The sequence below is a fragment of the Bos taurus genome, chromosome 11, assembly GCF_002263795.3.
Source record: "Bos taurus isolate L1 Dominette 01449 registration number 42190680 breed Hereford chromosome 11, ARS-UCD2.0, whole genome shotgun sequence".
Taxonomy (NCBI): Eukaryota; Metazoa; Chordata; class Mammalia; order Artiodactyla; family Bovidae; genus Bos; species Bos taurus.
Window position 1 is genome coordinate 68,705,977 of NC_037338.1, and position 17,648 is coordinate 68,723,624.

The 17,648-nt window shown below is 47.0% G+C and overlaps 1 protein-coding gene across 2 annotated transcripts in view; it reads left to right on the top strand.

Moving 5' to 3' along the window:
• The first annotated feature begins 347 nt into the window (after positions 1-347).
• The window catches only part of CAPN14 (calpain 14), a 37,245-nt gene continuing 19,944 nt past the window's right edge, over positions 348-17,648 (top strand). The window contains exons 1-8 of one of the 2 annotated variants that reach the window (XM_010810120.4): positions 348-523; positions 9,797-10,067; positions 11,287-11,356; positions 12,219-12,337; positions 12,452-12,588; positions 13,005-13,179; positions 13,809-13,874; positions 15,792-15,877. In XM_010810120.4, coding sequence (XP_010808422.1) covers positions 9,843-10,067; positions 11,287-11,356; positions 12,219-12,337; positions 12,452-12,588; positions 13,005-13,179; positions 13,809-13,874; positions 15,792-15,877 — 878 coding nt within the window. In that variant the 5' untranslated portion in view covers positions 348-523; positions 9,797-9,842. The remainder of the gene's footprint in view (positions 524-9,796; positions 10,068-11,286; positions 11,357-12,218; positions 12,338-12,451; positions 12,589-13,004; positions 13,180-13,808; positions 13,875-15,791; positions 15,878-17,648) is intronic. The other variant, NM_001192425.1, reaches the window with a different exon arrangement.

Sequence of the window (17,648 nt, forward strand, 5' to 3'; positions counted from 1 at the left end):
AAATTGGCGGACTAGTGGGACTTGGGAGTAGATTTGGGAAGGGAAGGGAAGGGGGCTCTTTCAATAGCAAAAAGGAGTCACAAAGTTCCTCCTCAGCGGGAAATATCCCTGGTTGCGGCATCAAACTCTGAAGACCGAAAAAGAAAATAAGAATTGTGTTATTTCCTGCAATGAAATAATGCTCTAAGCCATATCGTCACAGCAGTGAGAAGATGACTAACCCTTCTCAAGGCCTTACTGGAACACGTTCTGTTCCTACGTTAGCTCAAGAAAATGATTGAATTTGTATGATAACATCACAAAGCCTGGGGCATTCCCCGCCCTTTCAGAGAAGTTGGGGAGGAGGGGGAAGGAGCAGGGTGGGGAGGAGCCAAGGCTCCGGGAGGTGGGAACTCAGACTCAGCCCAACACCTGTGCCTAGAAAGGACCGGTTATATAAGGAGCTATCTCTGGCAGCTGGGTTCTATCTGCATTGGGATTAGAGCCTGTCCAGTTGCTTTAAGAAACAAGATCTCCTGTGCAGGTAAATTTCTGTGGCTTCAAGGGTGGGTCCACTTTAGCCTAGAGCCCCTCAGGTCCTCTGTGAGGTCTGGATTCAGAAAAGGAGAGGTAGTGGCTTTTCCTGATATGAACTTTGCAGGTCAGAGTGTCTATATAGGCAGAGCCCTGGCATCTGGAGATCTGAATTGTGTTCTCAGCTTTGCGTCTGCTCACCCGTGTAACCAAGAACAGTAGACTTAAGCCCTTTGGGCTCCGTCTCCTCATTCAGATCAGGGGGTCTTTGGACCTGGGTGATTCCTGGGATCCCTGCAGCTGATTTCCATCCATGGTGATTTGGTAGAGTTAGCAGTGCTGCGAATTGCTGTCATTTCCCAGGGCTGAGGCCCTTCCAGGGATCTTCTGAGCCTGCTCGATTTGAGGAGGGGGCTGGAAGGGGCTTGGGGCCTTGTGGGGTCCGATGTTCTGGGAGGCAGGCTGCTCTCTGAGTGCTAATAGGAAGCGAGGTTGGCTTGATATCCTCTGTGAAATCAGATGTGAAGAAACACTGATGATGCTCACCTTCTGCGAGAGTGAAATGGTCCCTCACGTGATAGGTGTCAGTGTGGTGCTAAAGGGTGGCCTTGGCTTAGACGAGAAATCTAGAAATCACAATGCTGATGCATTTTGCTGGCTTCTAGGCATTGGAGGCTGGTGGTGGCTGTGGAGGGAGGTGGTTAGCTCTCAGCTCAGCGTGTAAGTCTGTCCCGTGAAGGCAGAGGGAGATACTGCGAGACACAGACTGAATACTGGTTAAACATTTTTGTTCCAGACATGCCAGATCCAATCTATAGGAGCTCAGGCCTAGAACTGTGATTCTAACTTTGAGCTAGTGAAGTGGACCTAAGTGTCTCAGTCTGGGGTGATCTCCTGGACCTGGCAGGGTGGGAGGGTATCTCTAACTTTGGAGAGAGAGGATTCTTGGGTGGGCTGGGTACTGACCATTACTCAGAGTGAGCATCACCGGGAAGAGAAGACAGCCCTCTCTCTGGGCCTGTGATGTAGTTGAGAGAGGAAATTCTGATTCATCCTGCACCCATTGAGGGCCCATGGAGAGGAGTCTAATATAAAGACTTGGTTAACAAGTTGAATCTATTGCTTTTTAATTTCCACTGTAAATCTCTCTACTGACCATCGCAACAATCAGTAGGAAGGAATAGAATTGATATAACTATTAGCTGCACAACTGTTTTGGGGACAAATCTCTCCACCTCGAGGGTAACCCCTAAGTTGATTTCCAATACATAGACTGGTTTTGCCTTTTTTGGGAAGTTATGTAAATGGAATCATAGAGTTTCCGTGTCTGGATGTTTTCGCTCTGTACTGAGTTTGTAACTTTCATCTGTAGGGTTGGGTGTAGTTCATGGCTGTTCACTCTCATGCTCTGTACCATTCTATTGTGTGAATGTTCCGCAGTATTATTTATCCAGGTTCATGGCCTTGTGGGGAGTTCTCAGTTCAGGACTATTTTGAATAATGCTGTTATGAATTTCCTTGTACATGTTTCGTGGTATACAAGTCCAAGTGTTTCTATTAGGTAATACCCAGGGATTGCTGTGTCAGAGGATGTATACATGTTTACTTTTAGTACTGACTGCCAGATAGTTTTCCCAAAAAGATTTTTTTCCCAAAGGATTGTTATTTTAAAATTATTTTTATTTGTTTATTTTTGGCTATACCATGCAGCATGTGGGATCTTAGTTCCCTAACCAGGGATTAAACCCGTGTCCCCTGCAATGGCAGTGCAGATTCTTAGCCACTGGACAGCCAGGGGAGTCCCCCCCAAAGATGTTTTTGATTGGCTTCCTTTTTCCAAAGTGTTGCCTGGGTGTCTAACTGCATAGCTCGGTTTTCTGGAGTAGTGCTCATCATAGCCTGAGATGGGAGGCCATCCATTTCTCGAGTCCAGGACCAAGGTTTTTTGGGGCAGGAAGTGCTGTTACCCAGCATCATCTCCCCTCCCAGGTCATAACAGATTCAGGGTTGTTCTTTCATGGCTGCTCCTTTTACAACAGTCTTCTTCTCATACAGTCACACGAGCTCAGAGGTCCTGAGAATACCTTTCCTGAGGTGTAAAAAAATCTGTGCATCTGTCAGTTAACTCAGCTGTGAGGAGAAGCAAAAATGTGCCAGAGGGCCAGAGAAGGCTTTTGTGGATGAGGGGAAATGAGCTGAGCTTTGAAGAATGGATGCAATTTGAACCAAAGAGGGCAAGACACATCTTGTGTTTGTGTGCGACTGAAAGGTGTGTTGGGATAGAGCAGAGGGTGTGTGCTGTGGGTTGTTTACCCAGAAAGAGGTCCAAACCCCGAGAGCCTGACCATGTGGGTTTGAGGCCACCCTCTGTATGGAGGAGGGGAAGGAAATCTATTTTTATTTAATCAAATAATGCAGTTCAAAGCCTGTGAGTCTCTTCAGATGCAAATACTTCTGAAAATAAAAAGGAACTCATTTACATCTGTTTTAAAACTCCTTCCTATTGAGATGTGTTTTGAAATGTCCAGAGGGAGAAAGATCAAAAAGGTTGGTTCTTCAAAAGTGTGGGAGATGGTGGAGAAATCAGAGTAGGGAATGGCTCTAAGACCAGGCTGCTGCTGTTTCCTGGGGTGGGAACTCTAAGAGCAGAAGCAGGCGAGAGGGCAAGAGTGTGACCCCACTGAGGTTCCAGTCTAAGAGCCTGTAAGGAAGTGAAAAAAAGATTTGTGAAAAAGATGCCCCAGGGCTCACCCTAGTGAGTCTGGGCAGCTAGAGCCGTTGGAACTGCTGCTCAGGACACCAAGTTTCTTCTAGCCTGATGTTCAGTTCAGCTGCAAAGAGTTACTAACATCAGGGTCTGCCTTCTGCAGGGGCCAAGTGAAGGTTCTTAAGCCCATGGAAAGTTACATGGCAACTTAGGGTGTACACTCCCGTTCTGGGGGTGTCTACACTTCTACAAAGATCTGTGGCAGTGTAGTGTCTCACGGAGTCAGATGGAAGATGAGGCAGCTGAGAGTGGGCAGGGAACTCCATCAGCCAAGTTCTTACATCTTCACATAGGCATGTAATCACCCCAGCATTACCAGTGAAGGCAGGGAGCTTCCGGCCTTTTCTCCCCACCAACCCCAAACCCAGAATCCTCTCCAGGTGCCTGGTTGCTATGGAGACTCCTTTGCTTTTTGAAGCTCCCCTTGATTTTACTTTGTGCCTCAGGGCATTTTGCTTTAGATCCCGCATACCACCCCCTACAGCCAACCTGGATGAGAAGAGGTGTTGTTAGGGAGGCCACTGAAACCAAGTCTCAGCCTAAACCAGTCCCAGGGATGTGATCAGAAAAACAGAAGAGCAGTCACATGGTTGATATCTCACAAAAAGTTTTTCCGTCCTTTTCTCCTTCAGCTTCATACTAGGAGGGGTGGGGAGGGCAGGTTTTATGATTCCTTACATTTTACAAATGAAACATTGATTCATTCAGTCAGTCAGCTGGTCAGCAAACACATATCAACCATTTCTTTATTCATGACTGGGCTCTGCGAATCCAGGAAACAAATCTTATTCTTGCCTTCAAAATAGTTCATAGTTGGACTGTGTTCTTTATTGTTTCCTGAAAGACAAAGTCTTGGGATTTTCTGTTAAAAATGCAATCTAAATGCAGACAGGTGTCTAAATGGTAAAAACTTTCAAGATCCTTTCCAACCATTAATTTTGTAAAATCATTTCCCCTTTCATGAACCGGTCATGATCTGTTCATAGAGATATGGGTTTTCCTATTCGTCATCAGTACCCACAAAGCCACAAAGCCACCTGAAATCTGCTCAGGAATGCCTGATGTCATCACCTGTAAAAAATGTATTAGAGACCAGACTTTAGCAGAGAGAAATGGCCATATCTTTAAGTCTTTTTGAGGCACAAATGTAACTCAAAATGTTAAGAGTCTGTTAAAAAAAAAACCAACAATGAATCAATTAGAGATAAAATTCTGTTGCATTAAGATAATTTCTCAGTGATGAATTCAATTAACCACATTTTATTCTGTGAATTCCTCCTTGGAGCTTATCCCTGTTCCTAGCGCCATGTAGCAACAATCCATCTGGGTTAGATAGTGCTTTAAAGCAGACTTCCCTGTAAAAGGCTGTGGTGGTTTAGTCACTAAGTCGTGTCCGACTCTTGTGACCCCATGGACTGTAGCCTGGCAGGCTCCTCTGTCCATGGAATTCTCCAGGCAAGAATACTGGAGTGGGTTGTCATTTCCTTCTCCAGGGGATCTTCCTGACCCAGGAATCAAACCCGGGTCTCCTGCATTGCAGGTAGATTATTTACCGACTGAGCTACGAGGCAAAGGGCTAGGCCTTTTACTTGCTGGTCATATGATCTCTGTTCCAACTATTCAACTGTGCTGTTGTATGTTGCAAAAGCAGCCATGAATACATAAACGGGTAAGCATGGCTGTGTTTCAATAAAACTTTGTTTACAAAAGCCAATGGTGGGCCACATTTGACCCATGGATCACAGAATGCCATCCCCTGCTTTAGAGTTTTTTCAAGTCACTTTACATCGTTGTCTCTTTGAGTCCTGAGAGTGGGCACAGGATATGTCATCTCCATTTTACAGGTAAGCCAGACAGCTGGGAGATGGTAAAGTGTCTGCCCATGGCCACACGGTAAGAGGTAGCAAAGCCAGCCACCTCTGGGTTTTCTAATTCCAAATCTGGCACACCATGAACACTGTACAATGACTGTTACACAAAAGAAAGATAGCTTTGCCCAAGATAAATCAGCCAGGGCTGATTCTTAGTCTTGTTCTTTTGTTCCAACTGTCAAGAGAATGGAATTGATCATTTTTTCAATCCGATGCTTTTTATCATGTAGACAGAGCCATTGTGCAAGGAGCTTAGGTTTCTATTCCAGTTTTACTCAGATAACTCAGTGGGCTGTGGCGAGATGCCAGAGCTCTCCGGCAATCAGTCATCCCGTAGGAGGATTCTACAGGTCCATAGTACCTGTGAGCAGGGATGTACTTATTTCATTTCCTTTTCAGAGCCCTGACTCTACCCTTACTGGTGGGTCAACAACCACATGTATGTATGTGACCTGGTGCTGTGCCTGCACACAGTAGGTCCTCAGTAAACATCTGAATGAACATCAGGGCCGGGACCCGAGGCATGGAAGAGACCAGAGTCTCACCTGGTACTGCTGCTCCAGTTACTGTTGTAAGGCCTCTTTGGGATCATGGGCACCAGGGATCCTCCTCCCCATCATAAAGCTCTCTTTTACCCCCAACATCTACAGAGAAGGCAGGTATAGCCAATAAGGCAAGGTGAGGATTGATGTTCTGACTATTGATTTGCTGAGTTCAAATGGATCCTGACCTGAAGAATGTGACAGAGAGGTTCAACTCTCTCTGGGGAGCCAAGGAAGCGCTCAGGCCAGACAGCATGTCTTTAGGCTTTGCTGGCTAATACCTGTGCCCTGGTTAGCAAGCCTCTGTTCATTTTCATGATCTTGTTTTACTGGCCTGCTCCAACACTGCTCACTCACAATGGTCGAAGTGCATTTCCAAATATGACTGAGACCCATTTATCCCTTTGTGGAGAGCTATGGCAATCTGGGAATAAGCCAATTTCTTGAACAGCTTGCTATACATGGAAGACACACAAGAATTTCCAACAAGCCGCATGTGGGTCTAGACTCTCCTGAAGGTGACTTAGGAATACTTCTTTAAAGATATATATATATATATATATATATATATATATATTGCCTTATCCTGAAATTTAGAGCAGGGTTATCTTGTGAAGGGCATGTTGTTCTCTGAGCCCTGCAAGACACGGAGGCTTGTGTTGAGATGCAATGTTTTCAGGCCCAGAGAGGAAACTGAGTGTGAGTCAGCACTTGGTGAGGAGATCATGACCCTGGGCTGGGTTCTGAAGCCAAGGGACCCACTACCATTTGTCATGTCACAATCAGTGAAGAATGGCTGTTCGTCCGTGAAGGACAAAAAAGTAAGAACTTGCTTTTAGGTGCCTGATGTTTACAAATGTAAATGGTGGAAGAAACTTGTTGGGAAGGAAGTGGGCTGGAGGAAGCTTTGCCTGATAGTCCATACCAGGAAGGAAAAAGCGCGGGGAAACACAAGACCAGACTAACTGCTTTTGGATCCCTCTAACCCAGGTTCAGGAGAGGATTGAGTCTTCCCCCAGGAGGTGTGCCAGAAACTGTGACAAATAAGAATTTTCAGGAATCAGAGTGTCCTAACCTCAGAGGGAGGTGAGGGTGTGAGGCTAACAGAATTGCACCAGCTTTAACCCCTCGGGGGATAAAAGACTGGTATCAGGCAGGAGAGATTTCAGTGCATGAATCACTCAGTGCAGAGCCCACAGTGGGGTCCAAGGACAAGGCCATTCTGCAAACAGGTCACTATCAACGCATGACGAGCTAAGTGTAAAACAAAGGTCAGTGTTTAGAAACTTTCATAGCAATTGACTGAAAAAAAATTATTTCTGTTGAATCTGAATTTTCTTTTTAAAAGGAGGGCTTGCATTTTGTATTATTCTTTAAAACTTTCTGTTTCTATTTATTTTGATTAGATTTCTGTGACAAATTGGAAATAAAAGAATACAGGTCTTTCATGAATGATAATTTGAGAAGCACCAAGTAGAGGGCAGTAGGGATTCCTCTACAGTAGGGGGTCAGAAGGTAGTCAGGATGAGGGAAGCTCAGTCATGGTTAGACATTCAGAGAAGGCTTCCTGGAGGAGGGATCAAGTTGGATTTTGGAGGATGGGTAAGATCTTGACAAATGAAGAGGGCCCTCGGGTCGCTTCTATAGCTGTGGGGGAATGCTCAAACTTCATTTGACTGTGTGTATGTGGCTTTTAGTGCAAATATATTCTGTCCCAAGGGCTGTACTTCACACAAATATGAGTTTCTGGTATCGAGGGCTGAGCACTGTAATGGGAATCAGAGTCCTGGGTCCTGAGTTCTGGGTTGGGCTTTGATTCAATTTCCTCTTGCAACTGGAAAGGTCATTTAACCCCCCACTAGACTGAGAAGTCAATGGCACCCCACTCCAGTACTCTTGCCTGGAAAATCCCATGGGTGGAGGAGCCTGGTAGGCTGCAGTCCATGGGGTCGCTAAGAGTCAGACACGACTGAGCAACTTCACTTTCACTTTTCACTTTTCACTTTAATGCATTGGAGAAGGAAATGGCAACCCACTCCAGTGTTCTTGCCTGGAGAATCCCAGGGACGAGGGAGCCTGGTAGGCTGCAATCTATGGGGTTGCACAGAGTCGGACATGACTGAAGCAACTTAGCAGCAGCAGCAGACTGTCAGAGCCATGAAGATGGGGACCATCTCTGGAGAATGGTGCCTGGCTCAAGACTGGCAGATGACAAGTTTCCAACAAAATTTTTGATGAGTAAATGGGTGAACAGATTTCAGTTTTAACACCTGAAAAATGAGGCAGACTAGAAAAGGCTGGTGATTTTCAAACCATACAATGAGAAACTTTGCAAATATGTACTGGGGCCTAAGCTGCAACTTCAAGTCTCCACCCTTGAGTTTCTGTGGGGTTTCTTTCATATGAAGAAAGAACCCCACTGCTAAAGTAATTTTGGGAAATACTAGACAACATGTTTTTCAAGGCACAATATTCTGGTTTTGACATTTTCTTTTTCTAAGTGGATAAGAATGCAAATAATAGAGGCCATGAAATCACTCACTTAACCAATCACAACTGCACAAAAATAGATGCAGGAGATCCAAGGATATGCTAGAATATTTAGATTGGTAGGGCCTATGGCTTGCAGAGCTTTTAATATGAAGCTCATGGATTAGCTTCAAAGGAGGGACCCACTGACCCCCTAAAAAATACATGTAAAATTTAATATGCAATCGAGTACTAGTTGAGAATGCTATGGTTGAAGCATAGCATTCAACCAAATGCATGAAGCAGGCATCTGGACAGTGGCTGACATAAAGAACCTTACAGAGTCTGGATACTACCATGGCTTAAGTAAGCCAAAGTTTTATCCTTCTCATGTAAGAAGACATCTACAGGAAAACCACCCAAAGCTGGTGCTTTGTTCAAAACAGTCACTGAGATCCAGACCCCTTCTAGCGTGCAGCTGTTCCCTAATGATTTCAAGACAGCTGCTGCATCTCTAGGCCTCACATCCACTTTCCAGGAAAGGGAGCGGGAGGAAATAAAAAATAGTGCCCATTGAGGCTTTAAAAAAATATTTATTTATTTTTGGCCGCATTGGGTCTTAGTTGCAGCATGTGGAATCTTTCATTGTGGTGCATGGGCTCCTCATTACCCATGGGCTCCAGAGAGCCTGGGCTCAGCAGCTGTAGTGCGTGAGCTCAATAGCATATGGGATCCTAGTTCCAAGACCAGGAATCAAACCCTGTATTGGAAGGCAGACTCTTAACCACTGGACCACCAGGGAAGTCCCGAGACTATCTTTTTTTATCAGTGAAGTTACAGCTTTTCCGAAAGCTCCACCTAGTAGACACTCACTGCCACCTTGTGAACCAGGTGCTCTGGTGGCCATCTTATCCGTCAAGAAGCCCAGGGAAATCAAGTTTTGCAGCTGGACAGCCAAACTGGAATTCTACCAATAAGAAAAAAGAGCGAAAGGCTAGGTTCAGGCAACTCTTGGCCTTGCCACTACACATGTGTGACCTTTTTTTTCACATTGCCAAAAATATCTTCAAGGAAGTAGTTTTGAAGAGAGTATCAAGAGAGGAAAGCAAGAGACATGGTTTTTCAGGGAAGATGGAGGAGGACACGGGAGCAGGCAGAGGGCTGAGTGAGAGCGCTCTGACTCCCTGGAGGGGCAGAGAAGGGGCAGCCACTGCCGCCTCCAGGTGTAGCACATGGACCCCAAGTCCATGAACAGAGCTTTCACTCCTGTTCCTCTCCTCCCCGTGTCCCCACTAAGCGGGAGTATCCCTGTGACGCTGGCACAGTCAGGGGCCCAGGACTCAGCCCTGAGACTGGGGAGACCCTCCTTTCCGACAGGACTCCCTGTGGGAGCCTGGACCTCCCGCCAGGAGCCCCCACACTTAAACAAGCAGTGCTCCAGGTCCCCCACTACCTGGGATGAGGATAAACCAGGCGCTTCAGTCCTGTTCTCATAGCCTGCACTCCCCCCACCCCCACCCCCAACTCACCTGCACCACCAGCACATTCCCTCCACCTTCCTCTTCCTCCCAGGAGGCCTGGCAAAACCTCAACAGAATGTGAGGACACTGGGCACCCTCTGTTCTCTGTTTCAGGTGCGGAGACCGTCCAGAGGGCCCTGGGGTCTGTGTGGTCCCGGCCATGGCCATGTGTTTTCCTATCTGCAGATACTGGAAGCTGGGGTGTAAGGACTCAATGGGCGACTTTTCGCAGCTCCCCAGACAGGACTACGAGGCCCTGAAGGAAAGGTGCCTGAGGGACGGCTGTCTCTTTGAGGACAAGAGCTTCCCGGCCGCCCTGAGCTCCATCGGCAGTGGGCCCCTGCTGCGGAAGCTGCCGAGCCGCCTGCAGTGGAGGCGGCCTCCGGTAAGGGGCCTCGGGACCCCACGTGCGCAGTGTGCACCCAGACCGTCTTCCCAGGGCTCAGGGCTTACTCAGTGTCGTTGATCCCCATGTGAAGGGCTCCAGAGAAGTCCCCACATTCCCATTTTCCAGAGAAAATCCAGGGTGATCCTGAAAGGGGTCTAAGCACTCCCTTACCCCCTGCCCTGAAGTACACGGAACAGTCGTGTACTTCACCAGAAGTGTACCAGAAATATATCTCAATGTACTGCTTGGGTCCATCTGACTGACCAATACCATCTGTCAGAGAGGAAGTTTAATACTCCCCTCCCCAAATCTGGCTGATGAAACACCTAGGTGAAGAAGCTACTAATCACTTTACAAAAGTCTTCTCTTTGTGAAATGCATCAACAGTTCCTTTAAAAGGCAACTTCTTAATGTGTTGAAAGGCAACCAGCTCCCCCAAAATTGGTTAACAAGTTGAAGATGGCTGGTGAAAGGAACGAAGTTACTCTGGGCTCCAAATCCTCCCCTTTTCTGTCCCCTATCAGCCAACCCCATCAAAGCCTACAACCCCAGACTTACCAAGTCCCTCTGTGTGTAAATTCCCCAGTAAACCTCCTACACTAGATGATAGCAAAAACTCTCCTTCTCCTAGAGAATCTAGGGAATTGCTGAGGTAGCGAGTCTGTTATGTACCTGACTTTGTGATGTGGTGCCCAGGTCTCCCGTTTGCTGGGAGACCTTGTGGAAGGGTGCCCAGGAAAAGACAGAGGGATTTAGGGTGTGCCGTGGAGCAGAGACCATCCCCCACTCTCCCCTTGACCCCACCCCTGCCTCCATCTCAGCATGGAAGCCAAAGAGACAGGTTAGACTGGGGGTTGGGGGTGGGAAGGAAGAGTAGCAAGGAGAATAATGGGAATGAGAAGATCTCTAGGAAAAATGAGAACACCCCAGAAAACAGATGCTTCCATTTGTCACAGGTACTCCAAGAAAAGGCCTTCTAGGGACAAGTGCTACTTCTCACTATCTACCCCGGGTTCTCTAGCACTCTGACTTAACACAAGCAGCAAGAAGGAATGAGAAATACAGTGGGGAGAATCCTGAAATAGCCCTGATTTCACACATGTTCTGTATCTGTGTGCCCAGAAGTCTAGTTCGGGGACATGGGAAACTATGGTCACTGTAGCTCCAGGGGCTTCTTTGTTCTCCATCAGAAGGATATTTCTGTCTGTTCCTGCAGGAGCTGCACAGCAACCCCCTTTTCTACTCTGCCAAGGCCAAACGGCTGGATCTGTGCCAGGGATTGGTAGGTAAGTCTGCACAGCCCCGAGACACACCTGGTACCTGCCAGCCCAGCCCAGCCAAGGCAGAGTGGGGTGGGGAGGAGGGGGTTTGAGAGATCCCAAGAGAGGAAATGGCCACCCTGAGCTCCATCTTGACATGCTGTCATTTTCTGGGAGAATGATCACAACCCGTCGGTTCTCTGAGGATGCATGGGAACCCCACACCTTGCCTAACGATCCTCCTCCCTAACCAGTCTCCAGGTCTGGGTTTCATCTTGGGAAAATGGACTCACTCTACCATAGTTCCTGTAATGAGTCCTTCTTGGCACACCAGTCACTAGATGCTTTAGGAGCCGAGCAGACCTATCTTCAACCCAACTTCCTTTTTAGAGGAAGAGGAAAAACCCTTGGCCATGAGGGAAAGCACATGTGTAGTCATACCCATTTCACAGACAGAGAAATGGAGTCCAGAAGGGTTGAACTTTTCTCAGAAGTGCATAAATCAGTTACAGAAGCAGGATTTAGAAAGGTTTGGTTGGGTTTGGGTCCCAGTTCCTGATGTTGGGGCATATGGGAAACTAAAAACTAGTCTGGGAATATGGTTCAGTTCTTGGTGTCAAGTCTGATTTCCAGACAATGTTCCCTACCCCTTGCTCTGCTCACTCACCATCTTTCTCTCTGATACAGAATTCCCTTCTCTTAAATTAGCCCACAAGTCCAGAGAGGATAGGAACTGGGACCAGGCATTTCTTGCCTGCAGTTAGTCCTCTAGATGCACGTGGACACCGGTAGTTTGTGCAGGCCTGTACAGCACATCCACGGAGACACTTGCGGTCTTCGCATGTATGTCCAGCAGATTCATGTGGATTCCATGTGCTCTCTGGCTTAGGTGACTGCTGGTTCTTGGCGGCTTTGCAAGCTCTGAGTTTGCACCAGGACATTCTGAGTCGCGTTGTTCCCCTAAATCAGAGTTTCACGAAGAAGTATGCTGGCATCTTCCAGTTCTGGGTGAGTGTCCTCTGGGTGCCCCAGCCTGGGGGAGGCCATAGGAAAGAAGGTTCTGGAAGAGTCATATCTCTGCTCCCTGGGCTAACCATCCTCCATGGCCTTCTGTCCTTCCAGTTCTGGCACTTTGGAAAGTGGGTTCCGATTGTGGTAGATGACCGACTACCTGTGAATGAAGCTGGCCAGCTGGTCTTTGTCTCTTCTACCTACAAGAACTTGTTCTGGGGAGCTCTTCTGGAAAAGGCCTATGCTAAGTAAGACAACCGCACAAACCTTTCCCCTTTCCTTCCTGGCCCTTCCCTCCTCCTCTGTCTCTGTCTCTCTCTCATCAACATTGAAGGAGGGCAAGAGGAGGCAGGGGAAGTTTATCAAGTGAGATACTGAGGCCTAGCTCAGCAAATACAGAAGTGACACATCCAGGGTCTCTTATGTAAGGGTCACCCCACTGGAACAACCTTTCTGGAGTCTTACCTTTCCCTGATGGATGGACTTGTGCAGTAGGAATAGAAACTGAGTATATATTTCTTTTTTACCCCTGGGATGGGAGGAAGGGATAGCAGACACATGCCCTGGGAATAACCAAGCAGGGGGTTCTTTAGACTTGTTTGGACTGTCCTGTGTACAGTAGAAACACTCTTTCTTCTCTCACATCTGTTCCTTTCCTGGGCAGGCTCTCTGGCTCCTATGAAGACTTGCAGCGTGGACAGGTGTCTGAAGCCCTTGTGGACTTCACTGGAGGGGTGACAATGACCATCAAGCTGTCAGAAGCCCCTGACAGCCTCTGGGATGTCCTAACCCGAGCCATGTACAGCAGAACCCTGATTGGCTGCCAGACCCACTGTGGGGTGAGACTGGGCTGTGCCCTGGCAGGACAGCGTCCTCCCCACTCCCCTTCCCTTCACCCACCAGCTGCTGCTCTTGCCTCAGTGTATGCCCCGGACTCCCCCAACTCCCTCACCCAGAGTCCTGATGTTCAAACTAAACGAGCAGAGCTGAGCCCCCGGGGCAGGCAAGAACCCCGTAGAATACAGATGGTGTGCAGAGAAGGGAGCTAACATTTCTTGAGTGTCAACTACATGCAAGGCAGTTTACCGGCTCTGCTAGCTATCACTGTCTGATTTCATAACAAACAAGAACCCGGAAACTGTAGTAGGAAGTCCTCAGTTTAGCCCTGCCTCCACTAATGACCATCGTGTCGCCTCACATGACTTAGCAGCTCTGAGTTGAGCTGCCCTCTGGAAAGCAGGGTGCCAATCACTGAAGAATGGCACCCTGACTTCTTCAAAGGCTCAAATGAGACTGTGGGTGCTGAAGAGCTTTGAAAACTGTAGGGAGAGACCACATAGGTCTCTCCCAACCCTTCCCATAAACCCTTGCTCCAGCCAGCAGGTCCCTCTGACTTCCAGGTTGGCTGTATCCCACAGCCAACAGGAGTTCTGACAGGAGTACTGACAGGAGTTCTCTATCTCTGCAGAAGGAGCGGGTGCTGGAGAATGGGTTGGTGGACGGCCATGCCTATACACTCACAGGCCTCAGGAAGGTGAGTGGAACCTGGCCCCTCTGTCTCTCTTCCGCCTCTCCCTTCTCTCCAGGGCTTCTTCCCAATGCCTTACCTCATCTTGGTGAATGTTACTATCTATGCCCAGTCTAGGGGTCAGTTCTCTGGTGGGCCTGCCAAAGCAGGCGGTGGGCTCCCCAGACCTCTGTGCCACTTTTCCCGGGTGAAATGGTAGGTTCAGGCTTTGCCGCCTCCAAGTATCATCCCAGCCTCTCTTGCCATGGGGCAGCCCTGGCCAATCGGCCATCTAGCCCCGATGGCTCAGCGGGTAAAAGAATCTGCCTGCAATGCAGAAGACACAGGAGCCGTGGGTTCAATCCCTGGGTTGGGAAGATCCCCTGGAGAAGGAAATGGCAACCCACTCCAGTACTCTTGTCTGGAAAATCCCATGGACTGTAGCCCATGAGGCTCCTCTGTCCATGGGGCTGCAAAGAGTCGGATATGAGTGAGTGACCAAGCATACACACAGCCCTCTTGTGTCTCGTAACCATTTCTTGAGCTTTGCTTTGCCCTGGGCTGCTAAATGATAACTTTTCTATCTGGGGTTTCCCTTCAAATTCCTGCTTCTTTCCCACATGCTCCTTTTCAACAGTCTTCCAGTTTCCTTCCATTGCTCTCTACCTCTTGAGCTTTATTAAACATTGAGAGGAAGATGAACCAGACAGGGACCCTATCTACAAAGAGCTTACCATCAAGTATGGAGACAAATCATATTTGAAATCTATAGGGAAGCAAAGTAGAAGCTGAAAGAAGGAAGCAATAATGAAAGTCTTCTCGGGTTTAGAGGTAGGAGAGAATATTTATCTGGTTTGGTTGGAGGGAAATCAGAAAAGGCTTTGTAGGGTAGGTGGCCTTGAGTTGGCCCTAAAAGATGGGTAGATTTGTGTCAGGGGAGAAGGGCCTTCCTAATGGAGGGAGCAGCAGGAGTGGAGCATGGAGATAAGGAATCAGCAGGTTGAATCTTCGAGAACTTCTGCTATTCTGTAGAGGATGTGACTTCCCCAAAGTCCTCCAATTCCCTTAAACTCTGGTTCAGATTTTTTCAACTCCATTCACACCTGACTTCTATCTCCTAGATCTCCATCAATCATATTTGGTGTGTTAAGAACTTTTTAATATTTAGATAACAAAATTTATACTTTAAAATATTTATTTTTATGATTTTATATTTATTTAACAAAATTTAGCACTTAGTATGTGATACCGTCTTAACTGCTTTACCAGTGTTAACTCAGTGCTCACGACAGTCCTATGAGTAGGTACATTAGTAAGAAATTGGGAGATGTAAAGCAAGAGAAATGTCTTTTTCACAGTGTTTTCTTAAGCCAGATGTCTGAAATCCAGGGGACCTTAGTGCCATCTTCCCTCTGATGGCTTGGGGAGAATCCTTCTGTACCTCCTCCCACGCAGGGTGTCTCCAGCTTTTCCTAGCTTCACACGCATAGCTCCAGTTTTTGCCTCCATCTTTACACGCCCGTCTCCTCTGTCTTTCTCTTTCTCTTCTGTAAGGACATTTGTCATTGAATTTAGGACCCGCACTAATCCAGGGTGATTTCGTCTCAAAATCCTTAACTTAATTATACCTGAAAAGACCCTTTTTACAGATTAGATCAAATTGACAGATTCTCAGTAGACATATCTTCGAATGTTCAACTCATGCAATAGACGTGATCATTAACTTCTTTTCACAGATCAGGAAACAGACCCAAAGAGGTTAAGTAACTTGCCTTAGGTCTCACAGAGAGTAAAACAGCAGAGCCATTTTCTCCTCTGCCAACTCCTAGGGCCTTTGAGGTTCATGTCAAGGTCTCAGCTCCAGGCATGAAATCACCCAGATATCCGCAGCATTTGCTGTTGGCCCTCAGCCCAGCCACCTGAACTGGTTCTCATTTCGTGCAGGTGACCACCAGACATGGACCTGAGTATCTCGTCAGGCTCCGGAACCCCTGGGGGAAGATAGAGTGGAAAGGAGACTGGAGTGACAGGTGAATGTCTGAGGCTGGCTGGGAGGGGTGAGGACGGGGTAGGTGAAGGCTGCAAAGAAGTTTGTTGTTGGGACACAAATTCCAGTGCATGTTTTTGGTCTCAGGTTGAATCAGGAAAGCTTTTAGACTGTGTGGATCAATCCCTCATGTTTAAATTATTATTATTTTAAATTGAATAATCGTTGATTTACAATGTTGTATTAGTTTCAGGTGTATAGCAAAGTGATTTACACAGACACACACACACATACATATACAATGCTTAAATATACAGACCAATCTGCTTGTAATGCAGGAGACCCAGGTTTGATCTCTGGGTGGAGAAGATCCCCTGAAGAAGGGCATGGCTACCCGCTCCAGTATTCTTGCCTGGAGAATCCCATGGACAAAGGAGCCAGAAGGCTATAGTCCATAGGGTTGCAACGAGTCAGACACAACTTAACGACTAACACTTTCATTTCATTCATTATAATAATTAAAGTTAATATTTATTGAGAACTTGCCAGCATTGTGCTAAACCTTTTGAATTTTGATCATTTCATTGAGTCCTCCAAACAACACTATTATAAGGTAGGTGGTTTCATCTCCATTATGAAGAAACTGATGCTTCAGTTCAGTTCAGTCACTCAGTTGTGTCTGACTCTTTGTGACCCCGTGGACTGCAGCACGCCAGGCTTCCCTGTCCATCACCAACTCTTGGAGCTTGATCAAACTCATGTCCATCGAGTCGGTGATGCCATCCAACCATCTCATCCTCTGTCGTCCCCTTCTCCTCTTGCCTTCAGTCTTTCCCAGCATCAGGGTCTTTTCCAATGAGTCAGTTTTTCGCATCAGGTGGCCAAAGTATTGGAGCTACAGCTTCAGCATCAGTCCTTCCAGTGAATATTTAGGAATGATTTCCTTTAGGATTGACTGGTTTGATTAAGTGAATTCTTTAAGGTCTCACAGCATGACTCAAGCAAGGTCTTTGGCGTCTAGTCCAGTGCTCTTTCTAGTCAGTGTACACTTGGACTTGTCGAGTCAGCGTCAGACAGATCAGGCTTGGCCCCTGTACTCTAATTACACTTAATGATCTCTGGGCATTCTGATTAGATGCCTACTTTTTGATTGTTTCTGCCTAAAATCAACCCTGGGGCTTTACAGGCTACAGGCTGGCATAGGGCACAGGCAGAAAGGCAGACCAAGTGTTATAGTCCTTCCCCCTCTGGCAATGAAGATTCATAATACTTAACTCTGCGTATCACTTGGGGGCTTTCTTGATAGCTCAATTGGTAAAGAATCTGCCTGTAGGAGACCCTGGTTCAATTCCTGGGTCGGGAAAATCCACTCGAGAAGGGATAGGCTACCCATTCCAGTATTCTTGGGCTTTTGTTGTGGCTCAGCTGCTTAAGAATCTGCCTGCAATGCAGGAGACCTGGATTGGATCCCTGGGTTGGGAAGATCCCCTGGAGAAGGGAAAGGCTACCCACTCCAGTATTCTTGCCTGGAGAATTCCATGGACTGTATAGTCCATGGTGTAGCAAAGAGTCAGACACAACTGAGTGACTTTCACTTTCACATATCACTTAAGAGTACAGAAACATTTTCACATGTTCATTATCACTGAATCATTTTTATGTGTGAAAAATTGAAGGCTCAGAAAAATAAGTAGAATTTTACTCCTGATAGGTTGTACTGCACTCTATTTATTATATTTTAATAAAGAGAATTGTCAGAGGGACTGGATCTATGTAGAAAAATGGCATGCAAAGATATATATAAATTTTAAAGT